Source organism: Marmota marmota, unplaced genomic scaffold, assembly GCF_001458135.2.
Source record: "Marmota marmota marmota unplaced genomic scaffold, marMar, whole genome shotgun sequence".
NCBI lineage: Eukaryota > Metazoa > Chordata > Mammalia > Rodentia > Sciuridae > Marmota > Marmota marmota.
The window spans coordinates 34,130,426-34,157,665 of record NW_026000229.1 but is presented as its reverse complement, the minus strand read 5'-3'; the positions used below and the strand labels follow the sequence as shown (position 1 = coordinate 34,157,665).

Genomic DNA, 27,240 nt, shown 5'->3' with positions numbered 1-27,240 from the left:
AGGGAGGAAGAGAATGAGAAGAAGATTAACATTAAACAGGGACGAGAGGTGGGAGGGAAAGGGAAAGAGAAGGGTAATTGCATGGAAATGGAAGGAGACCCTCATTGTTATACAAAATTACATACAAGAGGAAGTGAGGGGAAAGGAAAAAAAACAAGGGGAAGAAATGAATTACAGTAGATGGGGGAGAGAGAGAAGATGGGAGGGGAGGGGAGGGGGGATAGTAGAGGATAGGAAAGGCAGCAGAATACAACAGACACTAGTATGGCAATATGTAAAACAGTGGATGTGTAACCGATGTGATTCTGCAATCTGTATACGGGGTAAAAATGGGAGTTCATAACCCACTTGAATCAAATGTGTGAAATATGATATGTCAAGAACTATGTAATGTTTTGAACAACCAACAATAAAAATTTTAAAAAAATGCCTACAGGGGGGCTGGGGATGTGGCTCAAGCAGTAGCGTGCTCACCTGGCATGCGTGCGGCCCGGGTTCGATCCTCAGCACCACATACAAATAAAGATATTGTGTCTGCCGAAAACTAAAAATAAATAAATATTTAAAAAAAAAAAATGCCTACAGGGAAGGTCCAGCTGCAACAAGCTAAACAATAGCACCGCCTTCCTTCACAGTGCTTTTTGCCAGAAAATAGTACTTCCATCCCTAATGGTGACTTTCTTGTCTAGTGGCAGCCAGCTGGATAAGTAGCACTTATCCTGCCACAGTGTCTTCAATTCCTTACCAGTTACCACAGAGAGAGGGATTCTAAAAGGTAGGCTACACAAGCAGTGACATCTCAGTTTGCTCTGTTCCTCATATGGCCAATATTCCAAAGTGCAGCTGTCCTGGCATGTGTGCAAGAAAGCAGCTCCCTACAGATAACACTAGTTGACCTTAGTTGCAATACACATAAGAAAGAGAGCGACAAGAACTTTCAGTATAATATTTATCTGAACATTCTGATCTGGGCCCACTCTTACTGTTCCCTTAACCTGGCTAGGCTCTTGGGAATGGAGATTTGGTGTTTCGCTGCTCTTTACTTCAAGGATGATACATATACTGCATATCTCCTTCTCTTTTTTTCCAAGTTAAATAGATCCATTTTTAAAGACCTATTTTAATACTTATCCTCAAAAGGATGGTTTAGCCTAAAACCTGAATGGTTGACACCATGACCATGTCCATGAAATTTTTCATTGACCAGAAATTGATTCTATCAATGTTGGTTCCTTAAATATTTTGATCATGAGCTTCAAATGCTCTAAGCAGAGCTTGAATATGACCACATTTGCTTAGTGGGGATTTGATGCTAATGATGGATTCCACAATCTCTTCCAGTTAAATATCCAATACAACTGTACCTGTAACATATTCCTTCCTATTCTTGCTCTTTTTCTCCCCTATTATTTAGGATAAATCTAAGGAAAGTCATCTTTCAGAAGTGATATTGAATTTATTATCAAAGCAGAACATGCAGCCACCAATTTCAGACTCCACTGTGTGTACTCCTCCTGATTTTCTGTTTAAAAACTGAGTTTTCTTCCAGCTAAGGTCAATGTTTTCAAGTTAACTGTTCTTCCACTGTATCAAGACCTCCAATCCATTGGCCTCTGGCAAATTAAAAATGACCATGAAACTTTTGCTTCTCCACCTATTGAGAGGTGAAGCCTAATCCTTCCTTTCCTTTGTAAATGCTGACTTTAGTTCAATACTGAACTAGGTGTTCTGGTGTTTCCAAGGCTTAGGTCTTCTTTGATCATAAGAAGCCCTGTAGCTTTTATTCCAGCTTTTTGAAACATACTCTTGCAATCTATCTGCAATGTCATGAGGAAGCCTAAGCAGATCTGTGGACAGAAAAAATCTAGAAAAATCTCAAATGCAGGATTGGGTGAAAAAGTATTATATATTCATGTAATGAAATACTATGAAATTATGAATAAACAATATAGATCTCTATTGTTCTAGAAATAGATACATTGTCCATGATATATGGTTAAAAAAAATCCCAGTTTGCAGAGAAACATATGCAGGAAGATTGTATGTGTGTGTGTGTGTGTGTGTGTGTGTGTATAAGCTATATATATATACGCCAAATATAGATAAATCTCCATATTTACATCTGTATATAAATAGGCAAAGTCTGGGTATAAACATTCCAATGCACTAGCAATGGTTATCTTGGGAGGTAGAATAACAGATAATCTAGATAATCTTAATTCTTATCTTTATTCTTATCTGAACTTGGCATTATGGCCATGAATTTTATACTTAGAAAAAGGCAAAGCTAGTTGGAAAAGCTTTCTAAAATGTTCAACAAAAAATACCTAAAGAGGCCAGTGGTGTATTCAATAGCAGAATGCTTGCCTAGTAAGCATGACGCCCTGGGTTCCATCACCAAAACAAAACAAAACAAAAAACACCAAAGAATGTCCAGCTTTGTTGGCAGTGCATCACAGTATAATGGACAAAGTTCACATTCTATCCCTTGGTGCCAAGGTCCACTGTTGGCTCCTCCTTAATGCCTCCAGGTAGCACTAGCTGCAGTCCTGTATCATGATTTATTTATAGGTCTATAAACTACAGACTTTGTGTTCCTCAGGGGAGGAACTTCCCTGTGCTATCCAGTGCCTAGCAGCTAGCGGGCTCTCAATAATAAGTTGTCATATGATTGAATGATCCTTGTGAGCCCTGAGACTAGATGAACAGTTTGGGGACCAGATTGTGGAAGCATTTAGGCCAGGCTAAGAGTGAAGCCAAAGCTTTGGGGCACCTTTATCCTGGGCCCCTCTTTTACTCTAACTTCCTTTTTGACACTGGCAATAGCAGGTAGGGAACTAGTGGTCTGGCTTGTTTGGAGTGTATTATCTGTGAAACAGCCCATATATGGCAATGCCAGCGGGGCTGAGGTCTACCATTCTGATATAGTGGGCCCACATCACCAGGGCTGACCTAGCACCATAGCAGACAGAATGAGGAAGGGAGGACTTGGCTCCTGACCAAGCCAAACTGAGTAGTTAGAAAGTAGAGAAGTGTGTCCAGATTTTCTGTGAGGCTGAGATTCTCTGGATTAGCTGAGAGATAAACTAAATTTTAGAAAGGCAAATTTTTATACTAAACTAGGCTCTTGGCAACCAAACCCAAATGTGCAAGGTTCTGGAAAAGGGGAAGGAGGTGAATTAGTTCTCTATTGTTGCTATAACAAATCTCCACAAACTCAGTGGCTTAAAACCACGCAATTTTGTCATCTTATGTTTCTGTAGATCCAAAGTCCAAGTTTCATGGAGCTACAGTTAAGGAATTGGCAGAATGACCTTCCCTTCTGGAGATTCTAGAGGAATCTGTCCTTGCTTTTTTTCAGCTTCTAGAGGCCAGCCTCATTCCTTGATTCATGGCCTCTTCATAGCTAGTAAACTCAATCTCTCTGACCATTCTTCTGTTACCATATTGCCCTCTGACTACAGTCATAAAAAGTCTCCAGATTTTAAGGACCCATATAATTACATAAGATTTACTTGAATAATCCCTGATAATCTCATTCCCAAGTCCTTAAGATTAATTATATCTGCAATCCCTTATGCCATGAAAGGTAATTAATTTACAGGTTCTAGGGATGAGGACCTGGACATCTTTGAAGGAGGGCATTATTCTGCCTATTCCCAAGTATAACACAGAGAAAAAAATGTTGATAATTAGAAGTCAGTTCTATATGTAATGACCCAGAAATATCTATATTTTATTAAATGAAGATAACCAAATGCAACGAATATCCCAATTTTTTGGAACCTTCTATTCCCCCATTAGTCTCTGAGTACATGGTCACTGAGCCCGCTTCCCAACTGCCATGGCCTGGCTTCTTAGGATAGATGGTGGAACTCATCTCACCCACACCTGCAGAGCATTGGAATGTGCAGAGAAGGCAGTCCCATCTCAGGTTTTACTGTAATTGGTCATTAGAATAATAGATTTTTGGCTAATTTGACTTATGATAAATTATCTTTAAGAAAACTCATTTGTGGCAAGTTGACCTACAGTTTAAACAGCAACAGTAATTAAGATAATAATAAACAATGAAATAAAGAACCATTATTACAGACCCACCAACTTTATGTTTACTGGCTATCTTCTTCATACCTTGACTGGTTCTTCTGAGTATATGAGTGGATTTTGTGGACATCCCTTATCATTTTGTGCTGTTTATTTTGTTTCGAATTTTTGATTCTTTACTAAATAATTATTCCCGATTTCTTCATAGTTCTCTTTTAATGGAAGAGTTTAGAGCTGGGTACAGTGTTACATATCTGCAATCCCAATGACTCAGGAGGCTGAAGAAGGAGGATAGTAAGTTTGAGGTCAGCCCAGGCAACTCAAAATAAAAATGAAAAAGACTGAATATAGCTCAGTAGCAAAGGACCCCGGGTTCAATTCTCAGTACCCAAAATTTTTTTAAATGAAAAAGATAATAGTTTGGAGGAGAGTCATCTTTGTGTGTGTGTGTGTGTGTGTGTGTAGTACTAGGGATTGAATCCAGGGCCCAGTGCATCCTAGGCAAAGGCTCTACCACTTAGCTACATACCTGGCCCTTTTATTTTGATACAGTGTCTCAATAAGTTGCCTTGAACTTGCAGTTCTCCTGCATCAGCCTCCTGAGTTACTGGAAGTACAGGTATATGCCACAGCACTCAGCTGATTCTTGATTTTTTTGCTAAGAGCCATAGCTGAGTAGGAAATATGCATGGCATTTTTGGTTGAAAGGTGACACCAGCAAGCCATTGAGATGATAATGATTATGTTAAGATGTGCATTCAATTGGATATTAGAGCCCTGCTGTCCACCTTGGCCTGCTACTTTAGAGCTCTCTGGGACTCCAGGAGAGTTCCCATTGGTTGGGGAAGTGCGGTAGGAGGGATTGCCGGAGGAGGGATTGCCGGTTGGTGTGGTGTGTCCTGGGAGAAGGCCGCGTGCGCGTGCGTGGTGTTCCCGGGAGTTTTGGAAATAAAGTTTGTTCCTGCTTGAGTGGCTCGTGATTTTGTGCCCAGCCAGACTGCAGCATTTTTTATTAGTGCTATACAGAATCCAAAGCAATCTAGAAAATATCCAAGTTAGAATTTTACAGTTTTAGGTAGGAACTGAGATAAAGACCCAAGTACAAGAGAGAGGTTGTGCCAGTAATTTAGAAACTGGTAAGATTTCCCCAGAGACTCTTCCCAATTCTTGGCATCTGGGGCAGCCCTGTTGTCCCTGCGCAGTTAAGGGGGTTGGCTTCAGCATTTATTCCCTCTCTCTATGCAAGGTGACAACTGATGTTACCTCTGATTACTTTTGTGCTATTCTTCTTTTTTTTAATTAAGTTATTTATTTGTTTATTCTAATTTGTTATATATGATGGCAGAATACAATTCATTTCATATTACACAAATAGAGCACAAACTTTTGTGCTATTATTCTAATGACCGAACCATAGTAATAATCTTTGTAATTATAAATTTAAAATTCTAGGACTAAAGGCATAGCTTACTAGTAGAATGCCTGCTTAGCATGTATGAGGCTCTGGGTTTATCCCCAGCCCCATCAAAAATAAAAATAAGGGCTGGGGATGTGGCTCAAGCGGTAGCATGCTCGCCTGGCATGCATGGGGCGCTGGGTTCGATCCTCAGCACCACATAAATATAAATAAATAAAGATGTTGTGTCCACTGAAAACTAAAAAATAAATATTAAAAAATTCTCCCTCCCCCCCTCTTTAAAAAAATAAAAATAAAACTCCTCTTCTTCCATATTATATACAATGTACATTCATGGATGGATATGGGAGGAGCTGAAGGCAAATTTCACTTTTTAAAAATATTTTTTAGTTGTGAATAGACACAATATATTTATTTATTTTTATGTGGTGCTGAGGATTGAACCCAATGCCCCAGACATGGGTGACAGGTGCTCTACCACTGAGCTACAGCCCCAGCCCAGCAAATTTCACTTTTACTGGGTAGACCTCTAATAGAATGCATTTTTACAAGGGTAAAATACACTCATGTGTCAGACTTATAATTAAAAAATGAAAAATACTTTAAAACTGGTTATTATTGAGGGGATTTGGGGGAATTAAGGATTTTATACTTTTGTACTACTTGATTTTTTCTTTTTAACCAGGGATTTAACCCAGGGACACTTAACCACTGAGCCACATCCCTAGTCCTTTTTATGTTTTATTTCTTTCATTTTGAGACAAGGTCTTGCTAAGTGACCTAGGGCCTCACTAAGTTGCTGAGGCTGGCTTTGAACTTGCAATCCTCTTGCCTCAGCCTCCTGAGTTGATGGGAAAAAGGCATGAGCAATACCTGGTGATTTTTTTTTTTTTTAACAACAAGTTTGTGTGATTTTTCTAGTGGAAAACATTAAAGTTTGCAATCAGATGGGCTAGCATTTGAATCCCAGCTCAGTGCCAGTTTGGGCAAGTATCTTATTTACCTGAGTTTTTATCTTATCTGTAAATGTAAATGTAGAAATATAGATTTTTGTGTAGTTTGGGCCAGCAGCTTCACACACTTTAGTGTGTACATGAATCACCAGGGATGTTGTTGAAAGGTGATTCTGATTTAGTGGGTCTGGGATGGACCTAAGGTTCTGCATTTCTAAAAGATCCAAGGTGTTATTGATGCTCTTGATACTTGGATCACACTTTGAATAGTAAGACTTTAACGACATAAAATTTGAAAGAGACCACCATAAATGTCCTATGAATACTTGTACTTTTGTCTTAGTGGGCCTGCTTTTCTGGCTCAGAAAACTGCTGATAGAGCTGGACGGGGTGGCACATGTCTGTAATCTCAGTGGCTTGGATGGTTGAAATAGGAGGATCATAAAGTTCAAAGCCAGCCTCAGCAACTTAGTGAGACCCTGTCTCAAAGTAAACATTTACAAAGGACTGAGGATGTGACTCAGAGGCTAAGCACCTCTGGTTTCAATCCCTAGTACCAATAACAAGAAGAAAAACCTGCTGACAGAGATCCATTCAGGGTTTTTTTGTTTTGTTTTGTTTTTAAGCCTAACACAATATAGGTATCTGTGCTTTCAGGGTTTGTCTTTTTGTGTGTGTGCCTGTGTGGTGGGGGTAGGAGTGGGTACTGGGGATTGAACCCAGAGGTGCTTTACCTCTGGGCTGTATCCCCAGCCATTTTTTATTTTTTATTTTGGAACAGGGTCTTGCTAAATTGCAGTGGCTGATCTTGAACTGAAATTGAAATTCCCCTCTCTCAGCCTCCAGTGTTGAGATTACAGAAGTGCACCACGGTGCCCACCAGGGGTTGACATTTTAAACAATTCTAATTGACATGCAATAAATCAAAATGTAAAGTGAGCAGGGCATGGTCGTGCATGTCTTTAATCCCAGCTACTCATTAGACTGAGGCAGGAGGATGAAAGTTTGAGGCCATCCTGAGCAACTTAGTGAGACCCTGTCTCAAAAAAATTAAAAACTCAACAAAAACAAACCAAAAAAAAAAAAAAATGGCTGGAGATGTAGCTTTGTGGTAGAGCACTTGTGTACTATGATTCAATTCGCAACACTGCAAAAAAAAAAAGAGTATGCAATAAATTATAACATATGTACACACTTCTGAAACCATTATCAAACATAACATAATGAACAAATCCATCATCCTGAAAATTTCTTCCTGTTTTTTCTGCTCCCTCCTTGCCCATTGATTGGAAACCACTTAACTGCTTTCTGTCATTATTAGATTAGCTTATCTTTTCTAGAGTTTCATTTAAACAGAATCATACAATTGTACTCTTGTTTCTTTTACTCAGCATAATTTCATTCATGTTGTTGTCTCAATGGTTCAATTTTTGTTTATTGCTGGTAGAATTCTATTGTATAGATGTACATTACAATGTGTTTATCCATCACCTGTTGATACCTGTTTGGATTGCTTCTAGTTTATGGCTATTAAAAATAAAGCTGCTATGAACATGTATGTGCAAGTCATTGTACAGACATGCTTTCATTTTCTGTTTGGCACATACCTTAAATGGAATGACAGGGTCTAAAGGCCAGTGTATGTTTAACTTTTAAAAAAATTATCAAATTGCTTTCCAAGTGTTTATACCATTTTACCTTCTTACTAGAAGTGCATGAGCATTCTGACTCTTCTGCATTCTTGCCAACATTTATTTTTTATTTTTTTCATTTTGAGACAGGGTCTTGCTATGTGACATAGGGCCTCACTAAGTTGCTGAGGCTGGCTNTTAGCATAATCTTCTCTAATGCCATCCATTTCCCTGCAAATTCCATGATTTTGTCATTTTTTAATGCAGAGTAATACTCCATTGTGTATAAATGTTCACTGCAAAAAGTTTTTTTTTTAAATTTTTTAAATATTAATTTTAGCTTTTGGCGGACACAACATCTTTGTTTGTATGTGGTGCTGAGGATCGAACCTGGGCCACACGCACGCCAGGCGAGCGCGCTACCGCTTGAGCCACATCCCCAGCCCCTGCAAAAAGTTTTAAAGAAATTCATACAGGCAAAACACACACACACACACACACACACAAGCCATCTGTTAGTCTCCCAGGTAATAACACTCTTCAATTGTCATGTTTGTACATTTCCAAAGTTTGCTCCCCACCAAGAAAACAGTGCTCTTTTTTTAAAAAAAAATAGTTTTATTCTCTTTTCATCCTCACTATTTGAAGAATGTCATAAATGAAAATCCAAGAAAAATACAGAGATTTCCCACATTCAGAAGATTGAGAAACAAAATTTTCTCTGTCTTTCCTATGGCTCTTTGTTTTTGTTTTAAGACAGGGTCTCACTTGGTTGCCCAGATCCACTTTAAACTCCTGGGCTCAAGTGACCTCAGCCTCTCATATAGCTCTGACTATAGGCATGTTCCTTAGTGCCAGTCTTTTTTTTTTTTTTTAAATATTTATTTCTTAGTTGTAGTTGGACACAATACCTTTATTTTATTTATTTTTGTTTGGTGCTGAGGATCGAACCCAGGGCCTTGCACATGCTAGGCAAACGCTTTACTGCTGAGCCACAACCCCAATCCCTGTTGTTCTTTTTTAATTGACTTTTAAATTGGCTTCCTAAGTGAATATACCAGAATCTATCTTTAATGAATTTTAAGTTTAGTATTTTTCTGTGACATAGAAAAAAAGAAACTGGAGGCAAGAAAACAAACAAAACCCTGTCCTTTTCTATATTCCTAAAGCATTTTTCTAGTACAATTCAACACTACAGTTTTCCAGTACAATTCAACACTAATATTTTAGTCTTTAAGCATCTTAAATGAGATTTTTAAAGGGTGATGTTGGGAGGGTGGTGTGTTAACTCATAACTTCATACATTACAATTATTCTTGTATTTCAAAAAGAGCTGATAGGAAAACTAGTGAAATAACATTAATAATTATAGTTCTTATTAAACATTACCGAACACTACTATATGCTAGGCCACTGTTAAAGGATCTCTCTGTGCATTATCTCATTACCTTAAATCTGTGGAGAGTATTCCACTTTCTCTAGTTTAGACATGACCTCGACAATAGGGATTATTTAAAGTTAAAAAAATATTATAAAAGAAATCCAGAAGTTATTTGTTCTTCTCCTTGGGGAAGCCCAGTGCAATCAATTCCCTTTAAACTGACACTATGGGGATTTCCAAGATATGGGCTACTCTTGGTGTCCATGGTCCACTTCCTCCTTTCAATGTTCTACTCTGTAAAGACTAGTGTGGACTTGGCCCCTTGTAATGGCATTACCTTATTTATTTTATTTCATTTTATTTTTTGGTACTGGGAATTGAACCCAGGGGTGCTTAACCACTGAGTCACATCCCCATTGTTGGTATTTTTTATTTTCAGACAGGGTCTCACCAAGTTGATGAGAGCCTCCCTAAATTGCTGAGGCTGGCCTTGAATTTGATATCCTCCTGCTTCAGCTTCCTGAGTCACTGAGATTACAGGTGTGTGACACCTCTCCTTGCTCACTTATTCATACTATCTTAGAGTATAGGTTTTCTTAGTTTGCTCATCATTGTCATGCTCTTACTGTCAGGGGTGAACTTTCTTCTTGGACCTATGGCAGATGCAATTCAAAGTTTCACTAAAATTGCCCAGGCTCTGGTCTTCTAAGTGAATAAAACATGAATGCCAAGGGAATCTGGACATCCTCTTAGCCTTTATTTTCCCTGTCCATAAAATGAATAGGGATAATTCTATGACCTAAAGTTTATTAATGGATTCACTCATTCAGTTTACAGAATACCTACTATGGCCCAAGCACTGTTGTGTAGGTTGGTAATGCCAAGGTAATGAAATACCTGAAGAGATCTGGAAACTCTCCAGCTCTAAGTAGTTATTACTTTTACTGTCAGTGGTCACCACCCCAACCCCAACCCCAACCCCTATACACACAAATCAACTGAACAAAGAAAGTTACCTAAACAATAGTGAAGATTCAAGAAGGAAGTTCTCTGCACAGAACTTTCCAAAAACAAACTTTTCCCAGCGGGGTGTGGTGGTTCACCTGTAATCCTATGGATTAGAAACACTGAGGCAGAAGGGTCTCAAATTCAAGGCCAACCTTAACAATTAGTGAGGCCTTAAGCAATTCAGTGAAATCCTGTCTCAATTTAAAAAATAAAAAGGGCTGGGAATGTGACTCAGTGGTAAAGATCCCCTGGGTTCAATCCCCAATAAAAAAACAAACAAAACCTCTTCCCTAAACCTTTTCAAGAAGCAAGAAAAGTCCTAGATCTGAACAGTTCTCTGGTTCCTGATTTTTTTTTTTTTTTAACCCCTTGAGCAGAGAATCCTGAAACCTCCCAATGTATTCCTGGGCTGTAGTTATCAACCAAAGTTTGAGTTCTGTCGGTCACTGCTTAGCGCTCTTAATCTTTCTGGACATCATTTTCCAAGAATGAAAACATCAGGTTCTAGGTTTTTCACTGACAGGGGCACAGTTAGCAAATCTTTTAGCATCTCTGGAAGGGCCCTGGATAAAGGCACTTCCAGCCAGAATCTAGGATGGGTGGCCTGATACCCCAAACCGAGGCGCGTACCCCAGATCAGAGGACGTCTATGTACAGTCCAACCTATTGCCATTCTAAACATCACGAGACTTTATGAGAAAATGAAACTGAAAAGGGGAAAATCCCTCTCTCTAACCTGGCCTGGCGTCGCAAGCTAGGAGACTGGTGACGCGCCCCGCGGGCCGGGTCCTGATTGGCTGTGTGCTCAAGGAATTTAAGTGGACGCGCCCCGCCGGGCTTGCATTTTGCGTTTGACTTTGCTGGAGTCGCAATGTCTCGCTCCGTGGCGGTGGCGGTGGCGTTGGCCTTGTTCATGCTACTCTTTCTGACCGGTCTGGACGCTGACCCGCGTAAGTGTCTCTTCTTAACACCACCCTCTGTGACCCTTTGGCAGTCTCTTAACTCTAACTCCAAGTTCTTCCCAGAGTGGGGACCAGGGCTCGGTCTCTGCGTAAATCGTGGCGTGGCGGGGGATTAGGAAGGGAGTGAAAGCCCAGAACGCCTACTTCTTGCTCCTTTGCTCGAGGATCGAGGGAGACCTCTGGCTGCTGGGACAAGGTGGATCTTGACCGAGTTTGCGGGTTTGGGTAAGTTTTAGAGCCCCCCGAGATGGAGAGGGTTTTCCTCCCCACTTCGCACCTCCTCTGGCTCCCGGAGCGCAGCGGTAGGATGGGGCGAATAGGCCAGTCCCAGAGACACGGAGTTGGGGGCTGTGAATGAGTGGAAACCGGTGTCTGGGGTACGTGGAAGACACAACCCACGGGAAGACAAACCGCGACAACTCTGCTTCCTTCAGACTGGAAGCGCCCGGCTAGGTACACTTTCTTCTAATGATCCAGTGGCACCAAACCAAGGCGCGCAAACGCTGTTCTCATTACTTGTTGCTTTATTAATAATTCTAAAAGCTACCCGTTATTACAGGTAGTTTTTATAATCAGGACTGTACATACTTTATATCAGTGTTGCTTTTTTTTTTTTTTTTTTTCAACGGTGTTTGGGATTGAACCCAGGGCATTGTGCATGCTCAGGAAAGTGCTCTACCACGGAGCCACACTCTCAGCCCTGTGTGAATTAACTTTGAAAATGGATGTAAATACTATGATTACCCGAATCAAGCACCTGAGAAAACTGGGGTATCAAGATTTATTTATTGATTGTACTGGAGATTGAAACTAAGAGCACTTTATCACTAACCTTATATCCCTAGACCTTTCTGTTTTTTTTTGTTTGTTTGTTTGTTTGTTTTTTAATTTAGAGACAGGGGCTTGCTAACTTGCTTAGGGCCTCACGAAGCTTCTGGGGTCGACCTCGGGGCACCAAAATTTTAAGCCACTTAATCACAGGCGATAAATAACAATTAGGATTGAAATTGAGCCTGACCAGTGCCTTTGTGGTAGGTAGCTAGGCATTTTGGTTGTAACCCATCTTTTTTTCTTTTTCTTTTTCTCCTTCTCTTCCCTCTTCTCGTCTTCCCTCTCCACTTTCTTCCCTAGAGGTGTTTTACCACTGAGTTACATACCCAGCCCTTTTTACTTTACATTTTAAAGTCACAGTACTGCTAAATTGTTTAGGGCGTAGCCAAATTGCTGAGGCTGGTCTCCATTTTGCAATCCTCCTGCTTCAGCCTTCCCAGTCGCTGGGATTACAGACATGAACCTTCATGGGGCTGGGTGTGACCGTTTTTTCAGAAACCTGCCTCCTCATCTTCCTGTGTTAAGTTCTCTGAAGCAAGATGGGTGATCAAGGGCCCTCCTTGCCTTTTCTTCATAGAGAGCTTCCTTTTTGGCAACTTGCCTGGTTCTTTCCAAGATATAGGAAGCCTCCACTTTCAGTTTTGAAAACGTGACTATTGGTCAAAGTCAGGGAGGTAAGGGTAATTCAAGATGGTTACCAAGACTCATCCGGACACCCAGGATTTTGTGCGCTTTTTAAATACTCGGTGACAAATTGGAACTTCTCAACTTTTTCCCTTACAAATCCCCTGTAAAACAGTGTTTTGATCATAAGAAAATGGTAATTAATTTGAATAAAATTTACTTACAAAATAAAGAATAATGTATCCAGTGATGATAGGTGTCATTTAAAAAAATAGCAACCTGACATTTAAAAATCTTATTCTGAATATATAAAGAACTCAAAAAACACCAAAAACAATAAGCAAGCTAATAGCCCAATTAATAAATGGGTAAATGATCTACATAGATATTTCTCAAAAGAACAAATACAAATGGCTAACATATGAAAAAATATTCAACATACTTAGCAATCAGGGAAATGCAAATCAAAAGTATACTGAGAGGGCTGGGGTTGTAACTCTGTGGTAGCACACTTGCCTAGCATGCATGAGGCACTGGGTTTGATCCTCAGTGCCACATAAAAATAAAGAAAATAAGGTATGATGTCCATCTACGACTAAACAAACAAACAACAACAACAAAAACACTGAGAATTCATCTCATCTCAGTTAGAATGGCAATCACCAAGAATACACAGAACAGCTGGGCATGGTGGCCCATGCCTATAATCTCAGTGACTCAGGAGGCTGAAGCAGGAAGATCAGAGGCCAGCACCAGCAACTTTCCAAGGCCCTCAGCAACTTAAAAAGAGCTGGGGGTGTAACTCATTGCTAAAGTGCCCTTGGGTTCTATCCCCAGTACTGAAAAATTAAAAAAAGAAATAAAAATTGCTGTGAGTATGTGAGGGAAAATATACACTGATACATTGTTGATGGGAATGCAAATTAGTACAACCACTTTAGAAAGCAGTATGGAGATTCCTTAAAAGACCAGGAATTAAAAAAAAAAAAAAAAGGACTATGAATGGTGCAGGGCAGGTGGTTGATGCCTCAGCAATTTAGCAAGGCCTTAAGCAACTCAGTGAGATACACACACACACACACACACACACACCCCACATTTTCTGGTACACTATACCTACATACATACACAATGGAGTTTTACTCAGACACACACACAAAAGTGAAATTGTTATTTGTGGGGAAATGGATGGAATTTGGAGAACATCATGCTAACTGAAATAAGTTAGACTCAGAAAATTAAGGTTCAAATCTTTTCTCTCATATTCAGAGCAAGAATATGGAATCTCATGAAAATAGAAGGAAGAATGCCAGGCAGGGTGGCACATGTCTATAATCCCAGTGCCTTGGGAAGCTGAGGCAAGAGGATTGAATGTACAAAGCCAACTTCAGTAACTTAGCAAGGTCCTAAGCAACTTAGTGAGAACCTGTCTCTAAAATATATATATATATATATATATATATACACACACACACACACACACACACCACACATACACATATACACACACGTATATATATGATATACATATATTCAGAGGGAGGGAAAGAAAAGTTACTGGGGAATGAGATGGATCAAAAAAAATTTTTTTTTTGAGTATTGAAGAGTAGGATTTATTGAAGTGAGTAGAAAAGAGACATAGCTCCTACAGGCCGAGAGGGGACCCGATAGGGGTTGCCACTTAAGTGTACTAGTCAAGGGGTAGGGGCATTGATCAATTTCTGTGCTAATCAGGAAAAGTGCTAAGGCTATTATTGGTTAGCCCTTAAGTCTGTAACCTTCACTCAGATCTGGCCCATCTCATTTTTCCCACTGTTCTGGAACAAAGGAGTTGGCTGGAATGTTTGGAATGTTCCTATATTTCATGGAGTAGCCTATTCATGTAGAGAAACCTCTTTTTCAGGGGCCCATTTTCTTAACTGCCTGTTTTTCTTTCTATCTATCTATCTATCTATCTATCCATCCATCCTATCTATCCTATTCTATCTTATTCATTTCCTCCCTCTGAAGAAGAGCCCCTAACTGCCATTAGGGATAGGGGTGATGACCACTCTGGTTACTTCCTATGGGAGCCTATCTAAGGGTCCCTGGTAGATGGGGAGTTCATCTTGGATTCCATCTGTACGGCCATTTGTAGCTTGATATCTTGTGTATCAGGGATCCATGGTTACCGTTGGTGGGTGATTGGTCAGGTATACATTAGGCAGGGATCATGCCTTCCAAGAATCCTGGACAAACCCCCAAAAGATGAAATGAGATTTTCAGCCTCTGCTGCTGTATGTAATGTTACAGCTGATCCTAGCTCCCTGCCAGAGACTTCAACTTCTTGTCTCAAGATTTTGAAGAATGAAATCCAAAGACAAGTAAGAGTGAATATAAAAGAGTAAGATTTTTTTCAAGTGAGAAGAAAAGAGACAGCTCACATAGGGTTTGAAAGGACCCAATAGGGATTGCCCTGGATTGATCAAATTATATTATGTGCTAATACCAATATATAGCATAATGAATCTCACTATTATGTATAATTATAAAGTACCAGTAAAAAAGTCATTTTGAAAAATTCCAAAGAAGATACCTAGTTCATTTCTGGAAAATACACAAGAAATATTCAATGTTGATTGCCTCTAAAGATCTATTTTCCCCATGTTTGTATGTGAGTTTTTTTGTTTTACTGTAGGCATGGATTAATTTTTCTGTTAAGCTTTGGAAACTTAAGTAATTCTCCCGAAGTCACAAGGCTAGTAAGTGACTGAGCCCACAGATCTTGGCCAAATTCAAACCTAGCTCGATATTGTCTTTATCCTAGAAGACATTATAGTGATATTCTTGCAAAATTCTGCCTGCTTCATTCAAAGAGAGAATTCTGGGCAGGATGAAGTTGTGTTCTGACCCCTGAACAAAATAAATGCTTTTTTGCTTTTTTTCTATTTCTTTGTGGTGTTGGTATTGGGGATAAAACCAACTCTTGTAGGCATTTAATTTTTGTTGTTGTTGTTGTTTTGGTTTTTGATACTAGGGATTGAACCCAGGGATGCGTAACTACTGAGCCACATCCCCAGACTTTTTAAAAAATATATTTTATTTAGAGACAGGGTCTCTCTGAGTTGCTAAGTGCCTTGCTAAGTTGCTGAGGCTGGCTTTGAACTCAGATCCTCCTGTCTCAGCCTCCTGAGCCGCTGGGATTATAGGCAGGCTCACCACTGCATCCGGCTAATTTTTTTTTTTTTTAAACTGGGAATTGAACCCAGGCGAGCTTTACCACTGAGCTACATCACCAGTCCTTTATATTTTTTTAATTTTGAGACAGGGTCTTGCGAATTTGCTTAGGGACTTAGTCATTTTTGTTTCTTTGTTTTCTAGCTCATGTAATCAGAGATTTGACATATAAACACTGGGCAGGAATAAACAGGTTATGTTTGGTCTCAACATATGTTGGCTTGATTTGCATAGGAAGCTGAGCAAGGAGGTAATAATAATAACTTCTGCTACTTACAGAGCAATTGCTGTGTGCTAGTCACTGTACTAGACACTTATTATACATTAGGAAGTCAGATGGGCATAGATGTAGGCAGAAGCAGGAACCAAAAAGGAAGTGGGTAAACATAGGAAAGAAAATGTAAGGGGTTGAAGTAGTGTACAACAGCGTGAATAATTTGATGTAGCTTCTATGCAGGGTATATTAAATGAGAAATGAAGTTTGAAAAGTAGGTTGGGACCTTGAGTGATGTATTAAGAAATTCAATGGGTACTGAGAGGACATTAAATATTCTTGAGAGCTGCCCAGAATGTTTCTTTAAAATAATTTCCAGTAACCAAAGATACTGGTAGAAATCAGCTAGAAAACAAAACCAGACCAAAACCAAACAAGCCAACAAACAAAACTCAAAAAGCATATAGAGAACAATTATGTGGGAAACATAGTAAGTTCTACTCTGTTTCACGAAATAGAGTAGCCTATTGGGAGAGTAGAAACTCATTTGGCCAGAGTGGAAATGGCATCCGGACAAATAGGTCAAATTTAACCTTTGGTGCCTAACTTGAGACCGAGTTAGCTCCAAGTAAAATACTCTTGACAAATTTATTTTGTCTTTCCCTGATGTTTCTCAGGTTCTCCGAAAATTCAAGTTTATACACGGCACCCAGCTGAGAATGGAAAACCGAACTTCCTCAACTGCTACGTATCTGGGTTTCATCCACCCCAGATTCAAATAGATCTGTTGAAAAACGGACAGAAGATAGAAAAAGTCGAGCAGTCGGACCTCTCTTTCAGCAAGGACTGGTCCTTCTATCTTCTGGTGCACACTGAATTCACCCCCAATGATAAAGATGAATACGCATGCAGAGTTACACATGAAACTCTGAAGGAGCCCAAGATAGTGAAGTGGGGTAAGTTTTCAGGTTTTTTTCCTTAGCTGTTGAAAGTTATTCCTAAGTAGAGTCACAGCTTAAAGCTTTTTCTGTATTTAAAAAAAAAAAATTGTATACTGGGATTGTCAGGGAGTGTTTCTAAAGCACTGATGAGTGGCACCTTCTGAGAGACTTCTGCATGGCATATTCCCTGAGCCAGTGGGGTCCTCGTAGTGAGAGCAGGGAGTAGCAGCAGCACTCCCAGTGCTTCTTACCACTGTTGGCTTCCTCTAGCTTTTCTGGCAGCCTTATGGACACTTGGCACCAAGAAGCATCACAGAGAGGCACAGGTCTTCGCCTATAAATCCCACTGTCCTGACACCTAGAAACCCGGACTCCTTTAATACTGGCTGGGTTTGGCTCTGAGGCCAGTAGGCAGGATTGGGTCTACAAGAGTTCAAAGCTACACAGTTTGGGACATTTGTTAGTACATAGTACCTTAAAAAGTAAAGCTTAATGTTTCCCATTTTCTTTTTCATAGACCGAGACAACTAACCAGCATCCTGGGACTAACCAACAACACAGAGGTGGGTTTTTGACTTTAAGAAATGTTTTTGTTTATTATCCTAGGGACTATTTAGAGACAACTCTAACATGATAATCTTCACTGTATGGAGGACATTAACTAAGGTAGCATGTTAGCAGGTAAAGAATTCTTTGAGTCACATTCCTGGGTCATATTCCTTTCTCCTGTGGAATGGCATGAGGAAGGCCTGTGGTCCCAGGTGTGACTCTGTCAGCATCACTGACCCTGTAACAGGAAGACAGAGGAGCTGCCAGTGAGATGTGGCTGGATAGAGGCAGCTGATTACCCACACCACCTGCAAGGGTTTGATCTTTCTTCTGTCATTTTCATATCAGGCGTTTCTGCATAGAAAAAGACCTCAAAAATGAATTATTCTCACACTGGACATGGTGGTGAATGCCTGTAATCTCCAGCTACTCAGGAGGCTAAGGCAAGAAGATTGCACGTTTGAAACTGGCCTCAGCAATTTAGTGAGAGACCTCATCTCAAAAGAAAAACAAAAAACACATAGCAGTTGTTTTGTTCTTCATCCAGAAGAGAGGGGTGACACAGTTCTGCAGATGTCCTATTCTTTCAGTTTCTTGTTCAGTCTCAGTGTGTGGGTACTCTGTTTGCCTTGAAGAAGCTCCTAGCCACTTGAGGAAAGAAATGGAAACAGACTGGTTTATATTCCCTGTAAAAATCTATAATAGATGTAATTACAAGGAGCTCTAGAAGCATGAAAGAAGGAGAAACTTTGACTTCTTGATATCTTCAGCTGCATTCCAGTAGTGGTAGAAAATTCAGCTTTTCAATGAAATTTTACTGCCCAGGATATCTTGATGCTGAAAACCCATTCAAATCTATTATCTTTAGGACATAAAAATTTATTTAAGAGAAGTTGGGTTATCTGCACAGTCATACAGTTATTAAATGGCAAAGCCAGGACATAAACTCTAATATTAGAATTCTTTCCTCTAAGATTTTGGGAGCACCGATAGAATAAATTACTGGGATATGTTCTTTGTAATGGGTTTTGAAAATTTTCTGTAGCCACTTCTAAAAAGGTGACCTACACTGAAGAAGTTAGACAAATTGATGGTGGGATCTGTAATCCAAATAAAGTAAATGCATTCACAAATTTTTTTCCTTTTCTTTTTTCTTTCTTTCAGGACTGAAGATGCTTTATTTGGACTGGACTAATTTCGAATTATTTTCTTTCTTTCTCAAGTTGACATGCAAATACACTTTATGCACATAGGAAGTTGCAATGATGTAACAGTAGTCTTCTTAATAATTCTACTTTAGGAACTATCCTTGTGTTTGTCTCTCCCTGGTGTCCAGAAAAAAATTCAGAAATTATAGACTAACATTTGGGTAGTAGGTGTCTTATAAGAAATAATGAAGTATCTATGACTACTTTGATTGGAAACCTTATGCATAAAAGCCATTTTTATATTTTGGAGTTCCACAAGAAGGGCTGATAGAAAAAACAAACGAACTAGTAAATATAATTGAAAGTAAGAGTTGATCATATATCAAGCCTTAATCCTGTAGGAAACTCCATATATCTCTCATTAACTGGATGTAGTTATTCACCTTTAGTTCTCCACAATATAGATGATTAAAAAATATAACTGAAGATATATTTATATCTTGTTGGTGAAGCACAAGGGCACAATTGAAGCCTGCACATCACTGTGGTGCATTAAGAAAGGGCTTTTACGGGGGAAGAAAAGCAGTAAAGCAGTGGATGACGAAGGACAGAAGCCAAGTGAGGGTGTGATATTAGAAGTTTCCACACAGCCTTTTCCCACAGGGACCTCTATATAACAAAGAACACACCTTAGAATTTGTCCTGCCTCAAAGCAAAGGATCTGGCTTTTGGTAATCCACAACAGCCTGTCTTTGGCTATATCAGGCTATGGGATGGCATGAAACTTAAAATTTCCAGTTCTCTCCAGTATCCTCAAGCAATGTACAGGTGCTAATTGTTGGCACAATAGGCAAAAGCTGGGAACTGGCTCACTGGGGCAGATCTGAATGGGGCATCAGTTGCTACTGTGAGTTTCCTATTAAATTCCTCTGGTGGGCCCCTAACACATGTAATCCCAAACTCCCATTACAACTTCAAAGTTTCTAAGGGGTTAGCATTAGAATTTGAATACCAGTAGGCTCAGAACTAAGTTTGAATCCTAATTTCACAAAGGGAACTGGAAAATTCCTGACCCAATCTTAGGTTGGATATGGCTTAATTGTGTCCTCAAAAGTCCATTGTGGTTAGAGTCTTGATTTCCAGGGTGGCAGTTTGGGGAGGTGGTGGAACCTTTGAGAGGTGGGGTGCTGAGCCCCTCCCCTGACTCAGGCAATGGCAAGTCCCTACTGAGGAGGATGGCGCAAGGCGTCCATCCTCTGGAGGAGCGCAGTATGTTTCTGGGAATGGGCTGATTTGTTTTTGTATTCCTTTAATAAGTATAGTTGCGACTTCTCATATGAAAATTAAGTATGAAGGAAAAAACATGACTTTCCCAATTAATGCAACTACTTCTAAAGAATAGATCTGTTTGCTCTAAATGCAATGATTCAGCTGTGGAGCGTAAATTGTTAATGTCTAATGAAAAACTCCCTGTATTCCTGCCAAGGAAGTTTTTGAGAAATTAAATTAAAATCTAGAGAAGAAAAATTAATGTTAAGAAGACAGATTAGTGCTTAGTACTGGGCAACTTGTTCTTGTTCCTGTGCACAATGGTTTGTGCTCTTACTCTTGTTTGATTAAAATTAATAACAAGTCAACCACTTGCCATAACCATGGCACCGTTTCCAGTCAGTAAGTCAAGAAAGAATAGTCAAGGTATAGGCCAATAGTTTGGGACATTTGTAACTATTATTAAAAGTTAACTAAGCAGAAACAGCTCAAAGCAAAACGCGAACTGAAAGTACAAATGCTTGCTTTTGCATAAGCTAAGATACGTTCTTCTATTCTAATTATAGCTACTTAATATTTTGTTTCTTTGAATAATGATTCCTGTTTTGTAACCTACAAAGTACTGTGAGCCTGCCAAAATGAAAAGTATATATGATCAACTTCACAAGTAAAGATTGGGATCAACACCTTCACTTTGGTGTCTGTGTTGTTTCTCCACCCCCCTTTCGCCGACTCCTCATCATCCGTTCGTCTCCTGAGACCCCCTGTTGGAGCTGGTCTCCGACAGTGGGGCCTAGAGCAATGTCTTTAGGTCACTGGGTGTATGCTCTCAGAAGGTAGTTCCCATGAGACCTCTTGGGTTCTTCTGAGCGGTTTACTATGAAAAGAGGATGCCTAGCCCCTCCTATGCTATCTGCTTCTGGCTTGAGATCAATCACTTGTTTTCTCCTGCATGCACTCCTTTCATTGCTATTGGCACCACGAGAATTACTGTATTCAAATTCACCATGTGGTGATGCAGACAAAGAGTCAGCCTTCATCACAGAGCCTGGGCTATGCTTTTTAGAAAAACAATAAACTAAATAAATCTTTTTATTAAGTAGACGGTGTCAGGTGTTTTGTTATGATACAAAGCTGACTAATAGAGTCATCATATCCACAAAATGGGACAATTATTCCTATGTCACAATTCATTTATTCATTCAATTTTTTTGTTCAATAAATATGGAGTATCTACTCACCTGGCAGCGTTCCCAAGGTTGTTCTGAGAAGGTGATAATAATGAGAATGTCTCTGTAAGATGTAAAGCTCTAGGCGATGCCATTTACTTTCAGTGGTTCTTTATTTGCACAGCTAATTAGAACAAATTATCTAAAACTACAGCAGGGAAATACAGGAAAATTTCTTAGCACTGAACTGCTGAATCATTTTTCCTAATAAGCTTTAGACAACAAGATGGTCCTCACTAACTCTTTATTTATTTATTTATTTTAAAAGTTTTTTAGTTGTACACGGTCACAATACCTTTGCTTTATTTATTTACTTTTATGTGGTGCTGAGAATCGAACCTAGGGCCTTGCATGTGCTAGGCGAGCACTCTACCGCTGAGCCACAACCCAAGCCCCTCTTTATTTTTTTAAAAATATTTTTTAGTTGTACATGGACACAATACTTTTAATCATTTTATTTTTATGTAATGCTGAGGATCAAATCAGGGCCTCACTGGTATAGTTAGGCAAGTGCTCTACCACTGAGCTATAACCCCACCCCTTACTCTTAACAGTTCCTCCAAGGATGGACCTGCAGGCAAAACTTCCTTTTGTCAGCATCAGGAATTTTGAGAATAACCTTTTTACATAGGGAATTCATGAAGTCTAATCGCATTTTCAGGAGATTCTAGTTCTGCCTGTCAAAGTTCATCCTCTTGCTGGGTGTCGTGGCGCATGCCTATAATCTCAGTGGCTCGGGAGGCTGGGGCAGGAGGATCACCAGTTCAAAGTCAGCCTCACAACTTAGTGAGGTACTAAGCAACTCTCTAAATAAAATACAAAATAGGGTTGGGGATGTGGCTCAGTGGTCAAGTGCCCCTGAGTTCAATCCCCAGTACCCCCCCCCCCAAAAAAAATCACCTTTTATCTCTGTTAACTCCTCAGTTTTCTTACCTGTAAATAAAAATAAAGGATTCTTACTGGTGATGGTGCCACAACCACTTGTGTATCAGTTTTATCTGTTAGATTTATAGGATAGAAACTCAGTACCAACTCAAGTTTGGCAGAACGAGGTAGGTAAAGTGTCCAGGACGCCAGTGTACACTAGAGTTTTCAACTCAATCAGACTCAACACTCCCCTCTTTTTTTTTTTTTTTTAAAGAGAGAGAGAATTTTTAATATTTATTTTTTAGTTTTCGGCAGACACAACATCTTCGTTTGTATGTGGTGCTGAGGATCGAACCCGGGCCGCATGCATGCCAGGCAAGCGCGCTACCACTTGAGCCACATCCCCAGCCCAACACTCCTCTCTTTCAAGTTTCAATTAGTTAATTAACTTTGAGACATCTTCTTGCTATGTTCCCCAAGTGGACTACAAATTTTAGATCCTCTTGCCTGTCATACTGCTGGGATTATAGGCATGCACCCCTCACCCAGCTTCCTCCCCTCCCTCTTTTAAAACACTTATTTTTAACTGGCCCAAGATCTCTGTGAATGGTGGCATTTAAGACTGAAAGATAGACTGCATTGGTGGTGTAAGAGCAGAAAAGGGAGTGATCCCTTTGCTGCACATCACAAAGATTCATGGCTGACACCTTTACAACAAAAGAAAGGTTAATAAGAGCAAAGCCTAACAAATTTATTAACAATGCAAATATACATGGAGCTATACAAAATATGAAAACAAAGAAAAGTCAGATGGCTGCGGCTTAATTGCCTTCTTCATAGGGGAGAGGGAAATAGGGAAATAGCAAGACACTTACAAAGTGATTTAGAATAGTAAATGATTTCAAGGTGAGATGAACAAAAGACCAGGCCTAGGACAAAATTCTTGGGGCTCTAGTATGGTGTTTCATTTTTAATCTTTTCATCTGTGAAATGAGTTTAATCTTCCTTAATTAGTAAAGTTTCAGTAAGAAGATTGAAGACAATTGTGCTCCTTTCTGGAGAACAGGAGAACTTCAGGGAAACCCCTTCTGTTGAAAGAAAGATCAACAGAAGGGAATGGAGAAGGTTTGAGAGACCTTGAAACTACTTCTTTTCTTCAATATGTCAAAGTCCCATCAGTTGTTCAGATTCAGATATAGTATTGATGGTTCTGGCATAATTCTCTGAAATGGTGAGAATTTTTAGGTAAAATTCCCTCAAACAACATCTTCGAGTTGCCTGGTAGTTACATTCCTGAAAAACTCCAGTAGTAGATGGTCAGTGTATATGTTCAAGAAATAAAAAATAAGACACATTTTTACATGTGATTTTGAGCCCAGATTATAAACAGATTTTTAATATATTTTGCGCGTGTGTGTGGACGTGCTTGTGCACACACAAAGTAGGCTGGAACTTCTGGCCCTCAGCCCCTAAATACTCCTCATAATTGGAACAACCAAATATTGCTCTATTAATTTCCAAAATGCCCCATACGTATTGCCCCCTTTGAGAATCACTTGTCTACAGAGTGTGGAAGTTACTGATGTAATCACGCGGGGGAGAGGAGCAGGAGGTACTAATCCCTCCCTTGCCTTTTCTCGGAAAGCACTGGCCTTTTGAGAAAAAGGAAACTAAGTGCAGGGAAAGTCCCGTTCTCTAATCTGAACCAGCTCTTTTTGCCCAGAGGTTGATGACGAGCCATCCTGGCCTGTGTTTCCATTGGTCAATTGAGAAACAATAAAAGTAGATAGAAAGTGGGGGAGGGCAATGTTTTTCGCTATTGCAGTTGTTGCACCACACCACCTGCTTGGTGACTGGCTCAGCTCTTTGGGCGTATCCACCCTGAGTACGCTGTCCTGCGCCGCCCCCTTCCTTTGCGTGTCCCTATCTGTTCAACTGTTCCCCTTGGCCTCTAGCCCCAACAACCCAGCACCGTCCTCTTTCCACACCCTTTGTAGTCTGGCACCTAGGTTCTTCTTGGTCGTGGACCGAGAAGAAGCTGAGCGGGCAAAGTAAGCCCGCTGCTGCAGGGCGTGGTTTTTGTTCTCTTATTGCTGAATTGCTGCGGACTGGGCTGGGCAGGGTAAAATAGCTGGGTCATTGATGCACCCTTGGGTGCATGGATGCACACAGGGGTGGTAGGTAGGGCTCTTGGAGGCTGACCAGCCTCCTCCCAAGGGCTCTTTTTCTGGGAAGAGTGTGAAGGAGGAGGGGCTAGAGATGGGTGTTGATCCACTCAGAAGCAGGCAACTCAGGATATACATTATATTTCCTCCGTAAATAGGTCGGTGCTGGGTTTCTGTTCTTGAGACGAAAAGGCTCAGGGGTCACTCCAGTTAAATTGGGCTAATTGGGCTGCGTGAAATAACCACACAAGAGATACAAATACCTTTTTTTGGGGGGTTGCTGTGATGGCTCCTCTGACCTTAAGGGTCCTCAGAAAGAGAGAGCGAGAGCACTTGCTGACCGCATTTATTGAGGAGAATCTATTCAAATGAGACAAGGGGTCAGGTTTCAGGGGGCTGAATCTACCTTCATGATGTCCACTGTCAGCAGGTTGACTGACACCTGGATAGGCCACACCCAAGGGCACAGTAAGAGAAGGAGACACACACAAGGCACTTCCATGGAGATTCTATCCTAAACAGGGCAAGGGTTATATTACAAAGGAACAGGTGAGCGTAGCTTCACCCATGGGGCTGTAGCAAGACACACCCATGCGAGACACCGACCCTTGAACCCAAGAAGGGTGGGGAAAGCGCTGCCACATTTCTGGGACTGAGCGACTCAGCACCTAGCTGGGGAGTGTGACTCAGTCACGTGTAAGGTTGGTCTCCCACAGGTCGATACTTATGATGTACAACCTACCTCTGGGTTCCATCCATTTTTGTCTTGGGTTTTCACTTCCCCCTCTAGGTTCCAGGGCTTGGTCTAAATCCAGATGGTGTCACGGTATTGTGTAACATTTCTGTTAACTTACATGTTTACTGAGACATAATTAATAAACTGTAGTGGCACCCCATTTTCCACAGAAAAGTCTCCAGAAATCTTCACCATGGCTGATTTTAGGACTGTCAGCAAAAGAGTCTCTACCAAAGAGTTCAATGTAGATAAACTTCCTCTTTTCGTGCTGCCCTGTTTTACTTGGCCACTGGCCAGGAAGATACCAGCACTCCAGGTGCTGGACACCCCCTTACTAGTTTTTCACAAATATATCCAGTATAGTAGTTTGTAGAAATGTGCAAACAAGGCCTCTGGCCTTAAACTGGGCTTCACAGTGATATCTACGTTTTTAATATAAGAGAAGTTACCAACTGGGCTCCATGGTAACAGCTGGCAGGGGGAGGAAAGAAAGGGGAGAAGAAGCTCTCCTCTTCCCAGGTGTTGTCCTTGAAGAGTTAACTTGCCCAAAACAGTGGGGGAAAAAAAAAGCTGCCTTTATGTGAACTTCTGCAGACTGTGAACTTCTGAGCCCTTCCCCTTACATGCTGGGTATAAAATTCTGAAACTACCTGAACTTGGGGTTCAGGGAATTGATTGATTACAGCAAAAGCTGTGCTGTCTGGACATGGCTACAGCCAAATAAAATTGTTTCCTGCTATCTTCAGTGCCTGGCCTCTTTTGTCCCTACAACAAAACCATGCAATTAACACATTTAAAGTATACATACAATTCATACAATTCTAGCAGCAGGGCACCCAGCTATTCCGGAGGTTGAGGCAAATCTCAGATTCTAGGTCAGCATGGGCAATTTAGCAAGACTCTGTCTTGAATAAAATTAAAAGAGCTGGGTGCCATGGCACACGTCTGTAATTCCAACCTCAATCCCAGTCTGTAATTCCTACTTGGGAGACTAAGGCAGGATTGCAAGTTAGAGGCCAGCATTGGCAATTTAATGAAACACTTTCTCAAAATAAAAATAAAAAAGGGTTGGGAATGTAGCTCAGTAGTTGAGCACCTCTGGGTTAAATTCCTAGTACAAATAATAATAATAATATTTATGCAGACAACCCTGAAAATTCCCTACAGCTGAAGGGGACTACACTAGAGACTGAGGCAGGAGGACCAGAAGTTCAAGGCCAGCCTCAGCAACTTAATAAGATCCTCAGCAACTTATTGAGATCCTGAAAAATAAAATTGCTGGGGACATAGTTAAAAGCTCCCCTGGGTTCAATCTACATTACAAAAAAAGGAGGTTAACTCCTGACATGGATGTGAATAGAACTTGGGGAAAATGAAGTAGTTGATCTCACCTGTGAACCTCTAGAACCTGTAGTGATTGAACGTGTTAGTTCATGACTTTGTTGTGATTATTAAATAAAAGGGAAATTTCAAGTCCAAACTGGCAGCTTATGTGTGGAGCAGTGACAAGGGACAAAGAGACGTGTATGTAACTAACAGTGCCCATCATAATTCCCTGGGAGAAGAAGTCACATAGTACCTGGTTATATCCAGTGTTGAATTTGCATGAATGGGTACTCAGAGATTGAAGTGAGCAGACAACCCAACTACTCTATGGAGTGTGACCATAGTGCTGAGGGAAGTAACTCAGTGCTGAAACATTTGCCAGCATTGGCCAAGACCCTGGGTTTGATTTCCGGCACATACAACAACAGCAGCAACCACAAAACCACATTGATTCCTGTGTATGTCCCTTTAATATACTAAAATCTGCCAGTTTGTTTTAAAAAAATTATCCCCTATCAGTACCACTTTATTTCTATATGATATGTGCTTGTTGCTCAGTACAGACAGATATTCTGGCTAGATTTTCCATGTCACTGTGCAGAAACTATAGGTTGTTAGTATCCATGCTGTTTTAGTTAGTTAATTAATTAATTAATTGGTACTGGGTATTGAACTCAGGAGTGCTTTACGACTGAGCTACAGCCTCAGTCTTTTTATTTATTTATT

The 27,240-nt window shown here is 40.3% G+C and overlaps 1 protein-coding gene across 1 annotated transcript; it reads left to right on the top strand.

Moving 5' to 3' along the window:
* Positions 1-11,237: 11,237 nt before the first annotated feature.
* On the top strand, positions 11,238-19,198 carry B2m (beta-2-microglobulin). Its single transcript, XM_015480712.2, has 4 exons — positions 11,238-11,387; positions 16,962-17,240; positions 17,743-17,788; positions 18,939-19,198. Exons 1-3 carry the CDS (start codon positions 11,309-11,311, stop codon positions 17,754-17,756), a joined length of 372 nt encoding a protein of 123 aa, XP_015336198.1. The 5' UTR covers positions 11,238-11,308; the 3' UTR covers positions 17,757-17,788; positions 18,939-19,198.
* Positions 19,199-27,240: the final 8,042 nt, after the last annotated feature.